General features: G+C 41.8%; 1 protein-coding gene across 6 annotated transcripts in view; it reads left to right on the forward strand.

Moving 5' to 3' along the window:
• hyls1 (HYLS1 centriolar and ciliogenesis associated) overlaps positions 1 to 17,823 on the forward strand; it is a 23,670-nt gene continuing 5,847 nt past the window's right edge. For 2 of the 6 annotated variants that reach the window (XM_078229574.1, XM_078229578.1), the window contains exons 1-6: positions 343 to 537; positions 734 to 873; positions 3,299 to 3,400; positions 8,046 to 8,134; positions 10,170 to 10,423; positions 12,857 to 12,915. In XM_078229574.1, coding sequence (XP_078085700.1) covers positions 774 to 873; positions 3,299 to 3,400; positions 8,046 to 8,134; positions 10,170 to 10,423; positions 12,857 to 12,915 — 604 coding nt within the window. In that variant the 5' untranslated portion in view covers positions 343 to 537; positions 734 to 773. The other 4 variants (XM_078229577.1, XM_078229576.1, XM_078229575.1 and 1 more) reach the window with 4 other exon arrangements.

Here is a 17,823-nt window from a genome sequence, read left to right on the forward strand (position 1 = left end):
CAGGTTAAAGTCAAACAGGTTTATTTGGTAGCAAAAGCTTTCGGAACAGGCGAAGGAACTGTGGACCTGTTCTTACCCCTGTGTTTACCCCAGTCCAACGCCGGCATCTCCACATCAAAATTCCACACAGACAGCGACCCAAGCCGGGAATCGAACCCAGGTCGCTGGCGCTGTGAAGCAGCAGTGCTAACCACTGTGCTACCGTGCCGCCCGTCGTCTAACCAGTAAAGCGGCATTTCCTCGGTCCTGCTACACAAAAAAATAAGATTCGTGCAAGAGGAACGAACGAGGTGGGTGGGGGACAGCAGACTGGACAATTAAAATTGACACTTGCCTGGGGATGGCGCTGTCGGCGGAGGCTGTGTCTTGCTGCGTCGCCATGTTGATGCGTCTTGTTGACTTGTTTTTAACGGTCGCTGTTTGAACGGTTGGAACGTTCCCGCGATTTGGTCCGCGCGAGGAGACGGTTAAAGAGCCCGTGGGGGTGGGGCAGCGACAAACACAGAGTGGGGGGAGAGAGGTGGTACTGATAGCTCAGTGAGTTCTAAAATAAATCTCCTGAGGGATCTGTTGTTGTGGGGACGGGGTACGTGCGCAGGAGTTAAGGCATTTAAACGGGAGGGGGTGTAATTATTTAAAGGAACGGTGGGACATGATGCAGCTGGTTTGTGGCTCCTGGGACCGGCCTTCCTAAAAAGAAATTCACATTGTCATTTTTTTCTTCTTCTTAAAGTTTGCATATTTGTTAAAGAGGAGGCTTCAGTTCTTCAGCAATGGCAGGACTGGACTTTACAGACCAAGATGTTAGAGAACAACTGGATTTGTTGGGCTACCGCAATATCCCACAGCATCAACTTAAAGAGTTCAGAAAAGGTAAAAAAACAAAACTGCACCGCGCCCAGCTATGGTTGATGGAAATAGCTATTTATTCCCAGGAGGGAGGCTACTGACTTCCTGCTCAGAAATTCACTGATAAACTGTGTTTTGCATTTTATTCATTTCTTAAAGATGGAGGTGATGGATTTTGTAACTCCTATAGTCGTGGTAGGTCGACCAAGTGGTCACTCCCAAGTGCAGATGGATTTCTTTTTCACTGACTCTTCCTGCTGGCAAAGTTGGGGCAAAGCCAGAGGGTGGTTGTCGAGAGTTGTTTTTTTCAAACTGGAGGCCTGTGACCAGTGGTGTGCCTCAGGGATCAGTGCTGGGTCCACTGTTATTTGTCATTTATATTAATGATTTGGATGAGAATATAGGAGGCTTGGTTAGTAAGTTTGCAGATGACACCAAGATTGGTGGCATAGTGGACAGTGAAGAAAGTTATCTCCAATTGCAATGGGATCTTGATCAATTGGGCCAGTGGGCTGACGAATGGCAGATGGAGTTTAATTTAGATAAATGCGAGGTGATACATTTTGGTAGATTGAACCAGAACAACAACAAAGAACAATACAGCACAGGAACAAGCCCTTCGGCCCTCCATGCCCGTGCCGCTCCCTGGTCCAAACTAGACCATTCTTTTGTATCCCTTACTCAGGACTTACTCAGTTAATGGTAGGGCGTTGGAGAGAGTTACAGAAGAAAGAGATCTAGGGGTACATGTTCATAGCTCCTTGAAAGTGGAGTTACAGGTGGACAGAGTGGTGAAGAAGGCATGAGGCATGCTTGGTTTCATTGGGCAGAACATTGAATACAGGAATTGGAACGTCTTGTTGAAGTTGAACAAGACATTGGTGAGGCCACACTTGGAATACTGTGTGCAATTCTGGTCACCCTATTATAGAAAGGATATTATTAAACTAGAAAGAGTGCAGAAAAAATTTACTAGGATGCTACCGGGACTTGATGGATTGAGTTATAAGGAGAGGCTGAATAGACTGGGACTTTTTTCTCTGGAGCGTAGGAGGCTGAGGGGTGACCTTATAGATGTCTATAAAATAACGAGGGGCACAGATCAGCTAGATAGTCAATATCTTTTCCAAAATGTAGAGGAGTCTAAAACTAGAGGGCATAGGTTTAAGGTGAGAGGGGAGAGATACAAAAGTGTCCAGAGGGACAATTTTTTCAGAGGGTGTTGAGTGTCTGGAACAAGCTGCCAGAGATAGTAGTAGAAGTGAGTACAATTTTGTCTTTTAAAAAGCATTTAGATAGTTACATGGGTACGATGGGTATAGAGGGATATGGACCAAATGCAGGCAATTGGGACTAGCTTAGGGGTTTTTTAAATTAAAAAGGGTGGCATGGACAAAAGTTGGGCCGAAGGGCCTGTTTCCATGCTGTAAACCTCTATGACTCTAGGTGCGAAAAAAGGAAGATGTTCAGTCCTTAAAAAAAAACAAGCGAATGCATTGCAGAAAAGATTGACTAGGATGCTACCGGGACTTGATGGATTGAGTTATAAGGAGAGGCTGAATAGACTGGGACTTTTTTCTCTGGAGCGTAGGAGGCTGAGGGGTGACCTTATAGATGTCTATAAAATAACGAGGGGCACAGATCAGCTAGATAGTCAATATCTTTTCCAAAAGGTAGAGGAGTCTAAAACTAGAGGGCATAGGTTTAAGGTGAAGTTGTTAAGTTCCAGCAGCTATTACAAACATTGATTTTTGTGAAAAGCTACACCAGTTGAAGCACGAGCTGATTGTGATTGTTCCTTGGTTTCCATCCCCCACCAAACCCCAAGGGGTGTTATCTGTTGCTGAGATGTACCTTTAGTGGCTTGACTTGCTCTGCCCAAGTCAGGGTTGCAATAGGGTACATATTTGGGTGCAGTCTGGTCTGCATTGTAAGTCAAAAAATAAAATGTGTGCTAGATGTGTGTGTCAGCTGTGGCTTAGTTGGTAGCACTCTTTTCTGAATCAAGCCCCACTCAAGGCTGACACTCCAGTGTGGTATTGAGGGAGCATTGCACTGTGGGAGATTATGGGCAGAATTTTCCCGCCTTGCCTGCCACGGCAATCATAGTGGGCGGGACATGGATCATACAAAAGTTCGTTGACCTCGGGTGGCATTTCGGGGCGAGTGCAGCTAGAAAATCCCACCCTATGTCTTTAAGATGAGACATTAAACTGAGGCCCCATCTGCCTGCTTGATGTAAAAGATCCCATAGTACAATTTCAAAGAAGAGCATGGTGAAGAGATCCTTGGTGTCCTGGCCAATATTTATGCCTCAATCAGCATCACAAAAAGATTATCTAGTCATTATTACATTGCTGTTTTAAAGTGCTTTAATATGTCTAGTGGTCATGAAACATGGGGTATAATCCAATTTCTAGGACTAAATGTAATGCACATTCTCTTTCAGATCTGGAAGAGCTGATCAGGCATGAGCGTTCAAAGAGTCAAAGTTCTGGTAAAGACAGTGATAGCGTGGAGTCGCAGGGCAGTATACAGTCACCAAATTATGGTATGATTACACGTGCTTTGTGTGAACATGTGATTAAAAACAGCTTGTTTCTGGATTGAAATTTTGTGAAGGACTTCTTGGGTCATTAGAGTTGATGACTGTAGAAATGTATGTAATTTTAAGGGAAGTTTATTACAAACATTAAGCTTAGTAATGGAATTTTTGAAAGGAATGAAGATTAATCATTTTGACAGTCATAGCACTTCACTACAAATTCAATCTAGCCATTTTGCAGAAGGGGCATAGAGATAGCAAACAGAACAATCTTGCATATCGAGTACTTTTCGCACAATGTAAATGCAACTTACAGTAATTTGGTGCAGCCACTATTTTAAAATTAATCACCAGACGTAGGGTGATCAAAATTAATTTTAATGAGTGTCACGTGTGGCTCAGCTGGTAGCACAATCCTTTGAGTCAAAAAGTGTGGGTTTAAATCCCACTCTAGAGACTTGAGCATAAAAACCTAGGCTGACAGTCTATTGGAGTACTGAGGTAGTACTGCACTGTTGTAGGTGCTGTGGATAGGACATTAAACCGAAAACCCCATTTGTGCTCTCAGGTCAACATTAAAGATCCTGCAGCCTTGGAAGAGTGGTGCTGAGAGATGTTGGGTGTTATCCTTGGTATTCTGACCCAAAATGTATCTGTCACGTAAAGTTATTGGGTGGAATTCTCCCAAAAAAAATTCAAAGTGCCGAATTTGTATAAAAACTGGAGTAAATCCCGCTGCTTTTTTTTTTAACCAGGATTTTCAAAGTGAATCTCCTACACTCTGTGGATCACAGAGAGTCCTAGCGTGAATCACGCTGAGAATCAGTGGCGGGGCCTATTCCCGCTGGAGAGGCCAGCAGCAGAGTGCTGAGCGGGCCACTCTGCATGCGCTAATATGTCAATGTCGAGATCGGCGCATGTGCAGTAGCCCTGCACTGCTGGCTAGCAGTCCCAATTGCTGTCCGTCCTTCCTCCCTTCCTCAGCTATTCTGCATTTGGGGCCATAGGCATCAGGATCCCCCACCTCCACTGATTGCCCTCTTGGCACTGCCTGATGCCTGGTGGACAGGGCCAAGGTGCCCCCTGGGCATTGCAACTTTTTGTCCCTTGGGCAGTGCTAGGGGGCCAGGCTAGCACTGCCAAGCTGGCAATGCCCAGGGGCCACCCCCTTACCCCCAACCTACTGGTTTCACTCCAGCTGGGTCGGGCTGCTAGCTCCCCGCTAGTGGGGAGCTGTTGTAAACCCTGCTGGAGTGAAACACAAGGAAGAGCTGTAGGTATTTCAGAGTATCTACTCAAAAACTATTATAGTATCTACATAGTAAGTGAGTTACAGGGATGACACACACAACAACCCCCCCCCCCCCCCCCCCCAAAGAATCCCCCAGCCACAGGTTGATGAAGCCTCTGCGGAGGCTTCATCATTGTTTCAAGAGTGTGCTAGTGGCTGCTGCACTGGGTCAGAGGATTGGGAGTGGGTCCTGGGGTTGGACAACATCCCTCAGAGCAACAGGAGTGTTTCGGGGGTCTTCTGTCCAGATCTTGTGATAGTTGAAACCTTGTAATCTGGTGAGAGTGACGGTGCCTGGAACAAACATGCAGATGCTGTGTTAGTGAGAATGAGATGTGTCGGATCCAGACTCATTGGCTTGGGATCTCACACAACCCCCCCCCCCCCGAGATTCAACTCCTTTGTCATGGTCAGCGAGGGATGATATGAAGCTGAAAGTTTACAGGCAATAGGGGAACCTGCGTTTTTAAATGGCAGTCCATAAGAAGTTCAACTGGAAAGAATCTGTTGGTTAGGGGAGTAGTCAGATACCGCATGAGAGCTGTACAGCAGTCTGGATTCTTGAACATCAGATCCTTGCTGGTCTTGAACTGTTCGCTCAGCTTGATAATTGTGACCAGACTGGAAAACCAGCAGATTGTTGTGTGAGGTGGAAATAGCACCTCTGTGTAACATGTGGTCAAGTTTCTCCTTAGCCTTCAGCAGACAGGGGTTTGGCACCCTCTTGTGGGTTAACAGATACAGAGGCATGAAAACAGGGAGCAAAGAAATATGATATTCATTCTTCAGCTTCCAGCTCTTGAAAGATTTGTGGGAATGAGTGAAAATGTCCATCCTGCCAAAAGTAAAACACTCAGCACCCCCTATTAGGCAATCCTGTCATTTTTGCTTTTGTCTCAAATCAGAGTGCAGACCTGTTTCTCACCTGAACTGTTTCGGTGGGCTATGGTACGGTTGGCGTTACCAAGTTTGGGCACAGTAGTCCGGAGCAAGGGAAAGGTCCCTTCTGACATTGGCATCAATGCTCTGATTCACATTTGGCCCCACAGAAGGAAGAACTGACCTCGATTGGTTGTCAATTTTCATTTTCCAGCAGTGATTTCTGTGTCAGTCTGAAGCTTGAAAATGAGCGAGATAGGAGCACTGATTGGTATTGCAGTGCCACCATTGGTCTGTGTGTGTCTGTGTCACTGGGATGTTTAATGAAGCATCTTGCTAAAGTGGGATTATGGTTGTCTTGGGCCATGGACGTTCCTTGTATGACATAAGTGCACAAAATTGCTGCTGCCACCGCTGCTACCATGTCGTATGATGTACTGGGCTTGGATTCTAGCAAGGCAGAACTGTCGGTGCATCAGGATATCTACAAAACAACTCGTTTATCTACAGTATGTACATGGAAGACACATTCCCTCAGAGCTACTTGTCTGCTGCCGACAGTGCCTCATACAACTGCCTAACACCAGTGCCACATCAGCATGTACCTCATAGATTAGCATATCCATTCTGTTCACCCTCTATATTACAGATAGGACAGTCAGATCTCTCTCTTTGTTGAACCAGGGTTGAACTCCTGACTTGGTGGTAATGGTGGAGTGGGGGATGTGCCAGGCCATGATGTTACAGATTGTGGTTGAATACAATTCCACTGAGCTGATAGTCCACAGCACTTCATGGATTTTTTTAAAATTCATTCGTGGGTCATGGGTGTCATTGGCTGCCCAGCATTTGTTGCCCATCCCTAATTGCCTGAGGGAAGTTGAGAGTCAACCACATTGCTGTGGCTCTGGAGTCACATGTCAGCCAGACCAAGTAAGACAGCAGATTTCATTCCCTAAAGGACATGCTCAGTCTTGAGTTACTAGATCTGTTCGAAGTCTATCACATTCAATATGGTGGTAGTGCCACACAACACGATGAAGGATATCCTCAATGTGAAGATGTGGTGGCCACGCCAATGGGCAGATGCATTTGCAGCAGGCAGGTTGATGAGAATGAGCTCAAATATGTTTTTCCTTCTTGATCCCCTCATCAGTTGCTGCACAGTCCCAATCTAGCATCCATGTCCTTTAGGACCCGGCCAGCTTGGTCTGTGGTGGTACTACCGAGCCACTCTTGGTGATGGAATTGAAGTCCCCCACCCAGAATATATTCTGTGCCCTTGCCACCCTCCGTGCTTCCTCCAAGTGGTGTTCAACATGGAGGAGTACTGATTCATCAGCTGAGGGGGGACAATATGTGGCAGGAGGTTTCCTTGCCCATGTTTGGTCTAGTGCCATCAGCCTTCATGGGTTCAAAGCTGCTGTCAGGACCCAACTGCAACTTTCTATTTCTGTGAGAAAGTACCCAGAACCAAAAACAAAAATATTCCTTCCACATGAATAAGTTAAACCCATCATGAAACAACTGTAGATATCTCATCTCCACAAAGAAATGCAGCAAGGGGCCATCCATTGTTTAACATTTTCCCACGTCCAATTCTGACATGAAATAGATTAGCAGATAGCGAAGGAAACCAGTGTGTGACGGCGTGTTGAAACCCAGGATTGAACCAGGGACCTTTTAGATCTTCAGTGTAATGCTCGCCCAACTGAGCTATTTTGACTGATTAGAATTTAAATTCCACCAGTTGTCATGGTAGGATTTAAACACATGTCCCCAAAGCATTAGGCTGAGGCTCTGGATTGTTAGCCTAGTGACATTACCACTACACCACCATCTAAACCCACGCCATCCTTTGAATGACAGTTACTTCAAGTCTATTTATCAGTTTCTCACCAGGTGTTTCCAGTCATCTTGCATTTAACAATTCAAACTCAAATGAAACATTAACTGCTAAAACATATGAAACATGAAATTAGACATTTTCAAAACAATTCTGTCTCATGATTCAATACTGGTTTGAATCGACCAGTAGAATAGTAATTTACATAAATATAAAAGTGGTATCTATAGAATTATTGTTTGATATGTTGCACCTATAGACAATATTGTCAAATCAATGAAGAAGGTGTGCTCAGGTACGTGGGTAAAGGTACCTGTAACCCTGAAGCAAAATGGAAGATAGATTCAATTAATTATCTTAAATTGTTTATGTGAGAAACCAGATGTTTTCTGAATGATTTTAGCCTCGAGTTAAATGGCTAGTCTTTTGGAGAATTGTTTTTGTATTCCACAAACAATGCAAAATATATCCTGCTATATGAAAAGTTTACCTCTACTGACTGAATTAATTTACAGTACTTACGATGGATTAGAGTGTGCAAAAATCTGTTCCATTCAAATGTATTAAATAGTAAAGTTTTGTAGAGAGTAGGAAACTATTTTTATTTGTTTTATAGATTCTGGTTTCCTATTAAGTTTCACAGGTGAGAAATAGGTCCGTACAACCCCTTGCAGAACCTCAAACTACAGCTTGGCATGAGTTCAACTCAGGAAAAGAGAACCAGGTTAGTTTTTTGTTTGCTAATGGCACAAGAGAGAGAACAGTAGAGGCAGAGGATGCAGCTCAATGTTTGCAACAGGAATTAGGTTGATTATACCGTTGATCAAAGAACTTGACTACTACATTTATAAGAAAAGATCAAAAATGTAGAATATAAATATATATATATAATGATTAGAGAAACATTGAATGTTAATGGAAAACGTTAACTTTCATTTTCCTGACCATGTGATGAAGCAATAAAATAACAGAATGAATGGAATTTTTCTGAAATATTAAGACTTTGCAGTGTGCTGATTTTTGGAGAAACGGCAGAGAAGCTAAAGTCTGGATGGAAGACAGTTAAGCTGGAATCTCTGATGTATTTAAAATACAGTAAGAGTTTCAACAACATCAGGTTAAAGTCCAACACGTTTATTTGGTAGCAAATGCCATTTGCTGGCATTTGCTACCAAATAAACCTGTTGGACTTTAACCTGGTGTTGTTAAAACTCTTACTCTGTTTACCCCAGTCCAACGCCGGCATCTCCACATCGTATTTAAAATAGACAGAGCTAAGGCATGCCACAACCAACGGATCAAATCTAAGCTCTGCAGTCCTGTTGCATGCAGTCATGAATAGTTTTAGGAGGGCGGGGGGATACCCAGCATTTCTGTGCAAAAGACAAGATCTTTCAGCCAAATGAATGATCTGTCTCGGCCTCCTCCTGAGGTCTCAGCACCACAGATGCCAATCTTCAGCCAATTCAATTCGCTTCATGTGATATCAAGAGAAGGTGGAAGGCAATGGATATTGCAAAGGCTATGGGCTGTAATGACATCCTGGCTTGTTACTGAAGACTTGTGCTTCATTTGGGGGGGGAGACACACACTGATAAGTGGCAAGTACATTTATGCCACCCAAGTACAGGCAATGACTATCTACAACAATCCAACCATCTCCCCTTAACATTCAACGGCATTACTGTCACTGAATCCCCCACTATCAAAATCCTGGGGGTTACTATTTGACATAAACTAAAGAGGACTAGCCATTTAAGTACTGTAGCTACAAGAATAGGTCAGAGACTGCGAATTCTGAGGCAAGTAACTTCCCCAAAGCATGTCAACCATCTACAAGGCATGAGCGATGGAATACTCTTCACTTGCTTGGATGAGTGTGGTTCCAGCAACACTCTCAAGAAGCTCAGCATCATGCAGGACATAGCATTCGGTTTGATCAGCACCTCTTCCCCCAACCTAAAGATATACTTCATCCACCTTCGATGTACAGTGACAGCAGTGTGTACAAAGTACAAGATGTACTGCGGCAACTCAACAAGACTCCTTCGAGACACTTACCAAACCCTCAATTTTTACCAACCTAGAAGGTCAAGGGCAGCAGATGTAAGTCAGAGATGTTGCTGGATCTCTCGGAACTCCTTTCCCCTTTCCGAACAATACCATGAGTCTACCTACGCCAAATGAACTGCAATAGCTCAAGAAGGTGGCTCACCACCCTTTTCAAGGCATTTAGGGACAGGCAATAAATGCTGGTAACGCTCACCTGCCATGACTTAAAAAAAAAAGCCAGGTAAGATAACCCCCAGGTAATGCTTTGAAATTACTGGAAAGCAAGCAAAAGTTAGCCAAACATAAATAGATATTGGGAAGTATTTATTTTCTCAAAGATTGATAAATGCTTGTAATAATCTACAAGGTAAGTTACTTAAAGGTAGGGACATCGTGGCTGCAATAGGGGCATTTTGGGTCTGGAGCAATTTTACTTATTAGTATCCCTGACTTCTGTTTTGAACTGTGGAATACCTGGCACTCCAATGAGTGAAGCAAGTAACTGACCCTAAAGTGAAGTGACAAATCTAATCATAATTATTGATGAGAAAAATATGTTTATATGGGGAAAATGAACCTAGCAACATAAATGTCTACCAATCAGCTTCTAATGCTTATCTTCTGAGGCCTATACTAATAATCAGTAACTTGCTAATTAAATTTTGTAAAAATGACTAGCTTTAATTAGTGCATTCTCTCTCAATTAGTCTTCAAATAGGAGGGGGATTGAGACTTTACATCGTCATCCTGCAGAATTTCATCACTGTGACACATATAGCAGATACTCAGTAGCCCCAAATACATTTAGATGTTCATCAGCGCCAATTAGGCTGAATCTTCAGAACCCCCCAAATCAGCACAGTAATGACAATCAAGTACAGTACGAGAACAGCAGCACAAGCAGTTCTGAAGCACCATCTGAAAGTGTCAGAAAACCAATTCTCCGGAGGAAAGTATTACGGTGAGTAAAATGAAATCTAGCTTTTTATTTGTGACCCAAATGCATGTTTTGGTGAGATAAGGTTTGTGAAAACTGAATGTATTGCATATCTAATTATTATATATCTATGATCTGTATCTTTAAATGAAAAGTAGCACTAAATTCAGACACTGGCCCAGTGGAATTGTCACTGGACTAATAATCCAGCAACCCCGAGCAAGATCTGCGGACCTGGGTTCAAATCCTGCCAGGGCAGTGGTGAAATTTTGAATGTATAAAAATCTGGAATTAAAAAGTCTAATAATAACCATGAAGCTATTGTTGATTGTCATAAAAAACCCATCTTGTTCACTAATGTCCTTTTAGGGAAGGAAATCTGCCCGCCGTCCTTACCTGATCTAGCCTACATGTGATTCTAGATCCACAGCAACGTGGTTGACTCTCAAATGCCTGCTGAAATGGAGGGCAGTTAGGGACAGGCAATAAATACTCATGTCCTGTAAAAAATAAATTTTAAATCATTTAAATAACTTAATTTGAATTATTCAGTTTGAGAATAAAAATGACTTTGGTCAGGAATAGATTGTAATCCAATTAGTTGCTGTCTCAACTATGTTAAAATAATATTTTGTTTCTTGAATTTCTATGGTAACTCAAAATAATTTCACCCAGATAATATCTCTGCATATAGATTACAGGTACCGCATTCCTTAACTGATGTCCCAAATTTCAGAAGGACCCGAAAACCAGCTACATTCAAAGCTGGCGCCCTGGGTAGAAATTTGAATAAAACCATTTTATTCTTTATTTTTCTTACTTTATGCACTATAAGATCTGGGACCTAAAATTCCCAAATCCGGCAAACGTTTGGTCCCGAGCTTTCCGGTCATGTGGCTAGGTACCTGTAAATGGAATCACAGCATGTTTCTCGGTTCATAATACAAATGAACAAAATCAGAAACTTGTTGCATTTTATTTTCAGAGCTTGTTCATCAAGTTCTCAGAATGAAATAGCTATGATTCAAATGTGGGAATTGTCAGGATTTTGTTTTTATAAGCAGCAGATGAAATGATCAAATAATTTAACAAATTATTTATCATATTTGGTCTGGACCATTATTGATTATAGAATCCCTACAGTGCAGAAGGAGGCCCTTTGGCCCTGCATCGATTCTCTGACAGAGCATCTTACTCAGGCCCTATCCCCGTAACACCATGTACTTACCCCGCTAATTTCGATGAGGTGATCTCATTGAAAGATAAAAGATTCTGAAGGGATTTGACAGACTCGACATTGAGGGGTTGTTTCTATGGGTGAGGAAATCTAGAGCATGGACACATGGTCTCTGGATAAGGAGCTGATCATTTAGGATGAGATTTTTAAAATTCATTTATGGGATGTGGGTGTCACTGGCTAGGACAGAACTTATTATCAATCTCTAATTGCCCTTGAGAAAGTGGTGGTGAGTTGCCTTCTTGAACCGCTGCAGTCCATTTGGTGTCGGTATATCCACAGTGCTGTTAGGGAGGGAGTTTCAGGATTTTGACCCAGCAACAAAGAAGGAATGGCGATAGTTTCCCAGTCAGGATGGTGTTCCCAAGTATCTGTTTCCCTTGTCCTTTCAGAGGGTAGCGAGTGTGTGTTTGGAAGGTGCTGCCTAAGGAGTCTCAATGAGTCTCTGTAGTACATCTTATAGATGAGAAACTTCATCACTCAAAAGGTTGTGAATTTATGGAATTCTGTATCCCAGATGGTTGTGACTACTTGACCATTGAATATATTTAAGGCTGAGATAGCCAGATTTTTGGTGCCTAGGGATATGGGGAATGGACAGGGAGATCATGCCATGATCATATTGAATGGCATAGCAGGCTCTAGGAGCTGTATGATCTACTCCTGATTCCAATTCATGTGTTCTTTCCGTGGAAAGACTTATCACCATCAGATTGCCACTCTGCTCCTTTCTACTTATCCAGGTCGAGAGCTGCATATTTCTTACCCAGTCTTCTGAGGTGGATCTGGTGAGAAATGTGCAGGCAGCAACTGCTGTAAGCCAGATAAGTTTAGAGGTACCAGCCACTTGAGAAGACAAGTAGAATGTAAGCGGGTGAGGGATTAGGGTGGTCAGGAAGTGGGCTGATGGTTGGGGTCGGGTGATCAGGGAAGATGTTCGGGGTAGTCTAGGGGTCGAGGGTGGGTAGTTGGGGAGGGGAAGAAGACCAGTATCTATCTTATCCAGGAGTTAGAAATGGTTTTAATCCTTCTAACATTTCCTGGATAACTAGGTTTTATTCCTTATAATTTTTCCAGGATAACTATTCTGCTAAGAGAGTTGGAATCATTTGAAGTCTCTGATTTAATTCTGAGTATTAAATGGTTACAGGTGCAGGGGTAATTGCCCATCAGAAGCTTCTGTCATGTATTTGAAAAGTTAATTTACCTATGTTTTGCAGAAGGAAGAATGGACAATTGCACGTTTGTGATGAATCAATGATCAGTGAAACTGACTCTGGTAAATATAATCGGTTATTTGTCACTTCTTGGACTGTACTTCATATACATAAGCCCTTTCTACTTTCTGATCAAGCATATTTCATTAGGCAGATTGGTTGGAATGAGATTTGTTTGTCTGTTCAGGTATTGGCTGTGCAGTAATTAAATGCTGCTTAAAACCGTTGCACCCTAAGCCTCTTACTTTTATTATTCTCTTGATGGAAGAGTTATTAAGCCTCTCCATCTGCTGAATTGTTGGTGTTGTTGCTAAACTGCTAGTTGTCGAAGAGGACTGGAGAAAACTTGACTATACCTAGCTTAGTATGTTACTTGAATAACCATGTACAAATCAACACATGGTCACTCACTGATTGGTGACAGTGATGAAGAAGAGAAGCTGTCTCTGTTTTGGTTTGACCGGTCAAGTAAAGAGGACTCTGAACACTCCACAGTAAATGATAAGTCACAGGCTTTGGGAAATTTTGAACAAAATACTTTTTCAGACCACTTAACTGGGAATGATATTTTAAGTCAAAGGAAGGACAATTTAGAAGATCAGACCATCAATGATTCAACCAATTTTTTCAACCAGAGACTTCTGTTTGCACTGGATAACATAAGAAGTGATGTGCCATTTAACAGTACGGATATTGTCAGCCAGCACAGCAGACCCTGTAGAAGTAAATCTTCTCATTGTATTTCAGCAACAGATCTCAACAAACCACAAGAAGTTTTTGGTAAGAGCTAGTGTTTTAGAAGAGGGTTTGATGGTTTGTCAACTTATATCTTGTGTAGTCTTAAATTTTTTTGAGTATAAAGGAAATTATACATTGGGTTTTTTAATATAATCTTTGTGATTTGCTTTGATTTTCTTTTAAATAGAAATTTTTAAATAAACTGAGACAGGAAGCTATGTTTTATAATCACAGCCACCGGTTTGAACTGTACTGCATTCTTGCTGCTGCCCTGTCTGAGTCATGAAACTTGGAGGTGTGTGTGTGTGTGTGTGTGCGCTTGCGTGCGTGTGTGTGTAATATATCAAGACTGGGAAATGGAGAACTTCCCATTTGACTACGTAGTATTAACATCAAGAACTCCAGTCACACATGGAATGTTTAGATGCCGAGTGAACCACCCTCCACCTCCATTCCAATCTCCAGAGAAACAATTTCCACTGCAGAAACCTGTCACCTTTTTGGAGAGGGTACACAATAAAGCAGTTCTCCCACACAAATCTAATCCTGCAAAACCCTTCCAAATTCCGTAGGAATCTATGGACGAAGAAAGATCAAAATCCACTTGGTTTGATTTATATCATTCTGGTAGTCCCACATCACCGTAATAACTATGTAATTGACTAATCATGACAATCAGTTTTTATCAGTTATTCTACAGCCAATCCATTTTTGAGACTAGGAGAATCCCCAGTAGTGGAAAGCTTGGGAACCTTGGATCTAATGTCATCTGGTCCCCCTAAGCATGCTCCATTTACAAATATGCTGCATTCGATAATAATGAGATGTATGTGTAGTATTTTTTTTGAAAGAAAGCTATCTAATTTGTATTCAAGGGAACCAACGTTGTCTGCTTTCACCATCTCCCTAAAATTGCCTGTTTTGTTCACTCAATGAAATATGATTCCACAGATTAGTTTTGAAATTATTCTTCTTCAAGTTCAGGCCGTCGTTTAGTTCTACTTCCCTGGACAAAGTGAAATAGCTTGTCATGGTCTAGGTTATCTAGTCTAGAAAAAATGATTCAGTGCTTGGTGATATAATGAGTGCTCAGTTTAATAGCTCAATTATTGTACTAAATTACTCTGCCATTACAGTCATTTATTATTTTGATGCAGGAATCCCTTGTCTGAAACGTGTTCCAATAGCATGTTTTAATTTTGGCATTATTTGTAAATAACAACTTATTCAAAGAACACAACCTCCATTTTCAATTTAGCATTGTTATTGTGCATACTCGGTCTGTTTTTTAAACACACAGCTGCTTCTCTCTTCTGACCTTCCTACACTCCCCCTACCCCCTCCTTCCTTCCCCATCTTTGCTGCTTTTTTCCCAACTCTCCCACTAACCATTTCCTTCTCCCAACCCTGCCTGCTCGCCCTTTTTTCACTCCCCAACCTGCCTGCTCACTCCTCTCAAGCTGCCTCCTCGTGCTCTCCTGAGCCCTTGCTGTGAGTGAGGGGCGGTGAGAGGAAAGAATTGAGGGAGTGAGGAAAGGGACAACAAAGGGGTCAGGAGAGGGGAGAGAGCAATGAGCAAAAAGGCTGTCAAGTGGGAGGAAGATAGAGCAGTAAATTGATAGGAGCAGCAAAGTAATAAGATAATTTTGGGCCAGTTAGGTTCAAGGCAGCTCATAGATTTTTAATGTAAAAAATTTTAGGTCAGGAATTTAATCCACATTCATTACATGGTTTCTTATGGGAAAGTGATTTTGTTTGAAATGTTTTTGTTTTTAGGAACACGTTAGGAGTGCTAAACAAAGTATTGTTTTACTGTCAGTATGTAATCTGAAAATTTCAAAATTTAACTTGGGAGTTAGTAGTTTCACCGGAACTGACATGTCTAAAGGTTAAAATTTCTGGGGTAAAACATTTACCATACAGCAGAGATATAGAGAAGTAAATAGTCTCTTTTTAGTAGTTGTAATTAGGACCTCATGTATGTGCAAAGTTCCATAAAAGAGAGGGGTAGTGCCAGAGGGGACACAGCTAAGGTTCCTATATGCAAAAAAGAGAGAACAGAAATCTGGAAATTATAGACCAGGTCAGCTTGTCATCAACAAGGGGAAAAATACTTCAATCTGTAAAAGAAGTGATGGAAGTAACAGAAAATCCAACTTAAAGGCATGAGGGGGAGATTTTCTGTTCCCATTTTTAGGGGTGAGATCAGCAGCTGGAGCAGAAAATCACATGGGAGTTCCAAACTGTGGTCTATACTGGTGGGATTTCCTGTCGCGACTGCAGCCTGCCAATGTCAAAACAGGAACTCTGACATTGCCCGTTAGATTGTCCATTCACGTCAGCAAGTGAATCACGATAGGTCTCCCAGAGCATTCGTCTGGCAAGCAGAATCTGCCAGAGGAGTTCAGGTGAGTGTATCCCTTGGGGAGAGGATCATACCTGGGCACTGTCCCAGAGTGGGGTGGGTTCTACTAATTTCTACAGCATGATATCATGAGACCCACTCCTTCAGTTTTTTTTTTGGCTGTGTGCCAAATAATATGGTGGGGCAAGCCATCTTTGGTTCCCGTTGCCATTTTTCCTGCCCACGGCGCCACTCTGCCAACTTTTGGGAAAATTCCACCCTTCAAATTTTTTGAAGCGATAACAAAAGGAGTGGACAAAGTTTTAATACAGTAAATTATACATACTTGAAATTTTAAAAGGCCTTTGAGATGCCACATAATGCTCATGACAAACTTTAGGGCATGTGACGTCTGAATGGATAGCATGTTGGTTTAAAAACTGAAAAACAGAAAGTAAGGGTTAAGGCTAGTTATTCAAATTGAAGGAAGGCAGAAAGCAAGGATCAGTGCTGGGATCACAATTCTTAATTTATATTAATGATTTGGAATTAGGAATAAGTAACTTGAGATCAAAATTTGCACATAATACCAAACTGGAGTTATAGCCAACACTGAGAATACAACACAATACAAGAACACATTAGTTAACTTACAGACCACGTAGTTAAATGGCAAATAAACATTCCCATTCATAAATGGGAAAAGCAGAAACAACGTCTGCACCTTTAGTAAATTAGAAACTGAATAGGGTAGAGTAGCAAAGGGATCCAAGGATACAAGTAAACATATAATTAAAAACAGCATCAAAAGATCAGCAAAGCAATTAAATACTAAGAAAACACCGGATTTATTTCTAGGGAAGTAGAGTTCAAAAGTAGTGAAACTTTGTTTTACTTGTATAGGACTTTGGGCAGGCCACACTTAGAACATTATGCACAGTCACAAAGAGAATGTAGAAGCAATGGAGAAATGTTGAAAATGATTTACGAGGATGGTATTAGAACTTAAAAGATTACAGCTATCAGGAAAGATTAAGCAAGTTGAAGTTTTTTTTCTTTAGAAAAGAAGATTTACGAGTGATCTGATAGAAGTCTTTAAAATTACCAGTGGTTGAAAAAGTTAGACACGGAGAGAATGCTTTCTCACTTGTGGGAGAATTCAAAACTAGGGGCTGTTAATACAAGATTGTTACTAATAATTCTAATAGGGAGATGAGAAATTTCTTTGCTCTGATTAGAATGTGGCATGTAGACCATAAGAAGTAGTTGAGGCAAATAACTTGGATGTTTTCAAAAGGATACTAGACAAGTATATGAGAGAAAAAATGTGCTGAAAAGCTGAACTGATGTAGATAGAATGAGGGAAGATTTGTGTGTACTGTAAGCATTAGCAAAACTAGTTGGGCCAATGGCTTGTTTCTGTGCTGTGTATGTTATGGATCAAAGGCATGGATGAAGATTTCAGCAGCTGCTAAGCTGAGGCCAGGTGGAAACAGCGAAAGCTGTAAACTGGAGAACCCTCTCCTTCCGGTGTACAATCTTCAGGACTCCAGAGAAATATGTTAAAATCTCTTCTAATACAGGCTTCTCCGGGGACAGAAGTGGTAATCTTTGTACCAATCCTATTCAGAAACAAGAGGCAGTTCAATACTGCCAATTCCATTCTTCTTGCATGGTAGTAGATGTTGACAAACTTGCTAAGGTTTCATGTTGTAAAGAAGCATGCTGCAACTTCTGGTTCTTTTATGAAGCAGCAAAGGATCCATGAGGCTCTGTAGAAGGAGAGGGAAGAGTGGGGAGCTGACCTGCTGCTTTGTGGAATTCCTCGCTATCTCACACAGCAGTTGATTATAATCCTAAACTGAAAAATACTGGAGAACTTTGCATT

Source organism: Mustelus asterias, chromosome 15 (assembly GCF_964213995.1).
Source record: "Mustelus asterias chromosome 15, sMusAst1.hap1.1, whole genome shotgun sequence".
In the NCBI taxonomy this organism is placed as follows: Eukaryota; Metazoa; Chordata; class Chondrichthyes; order Carcharhiniformes; family Triakidae; genus Mustelus; species Mustelus asterias.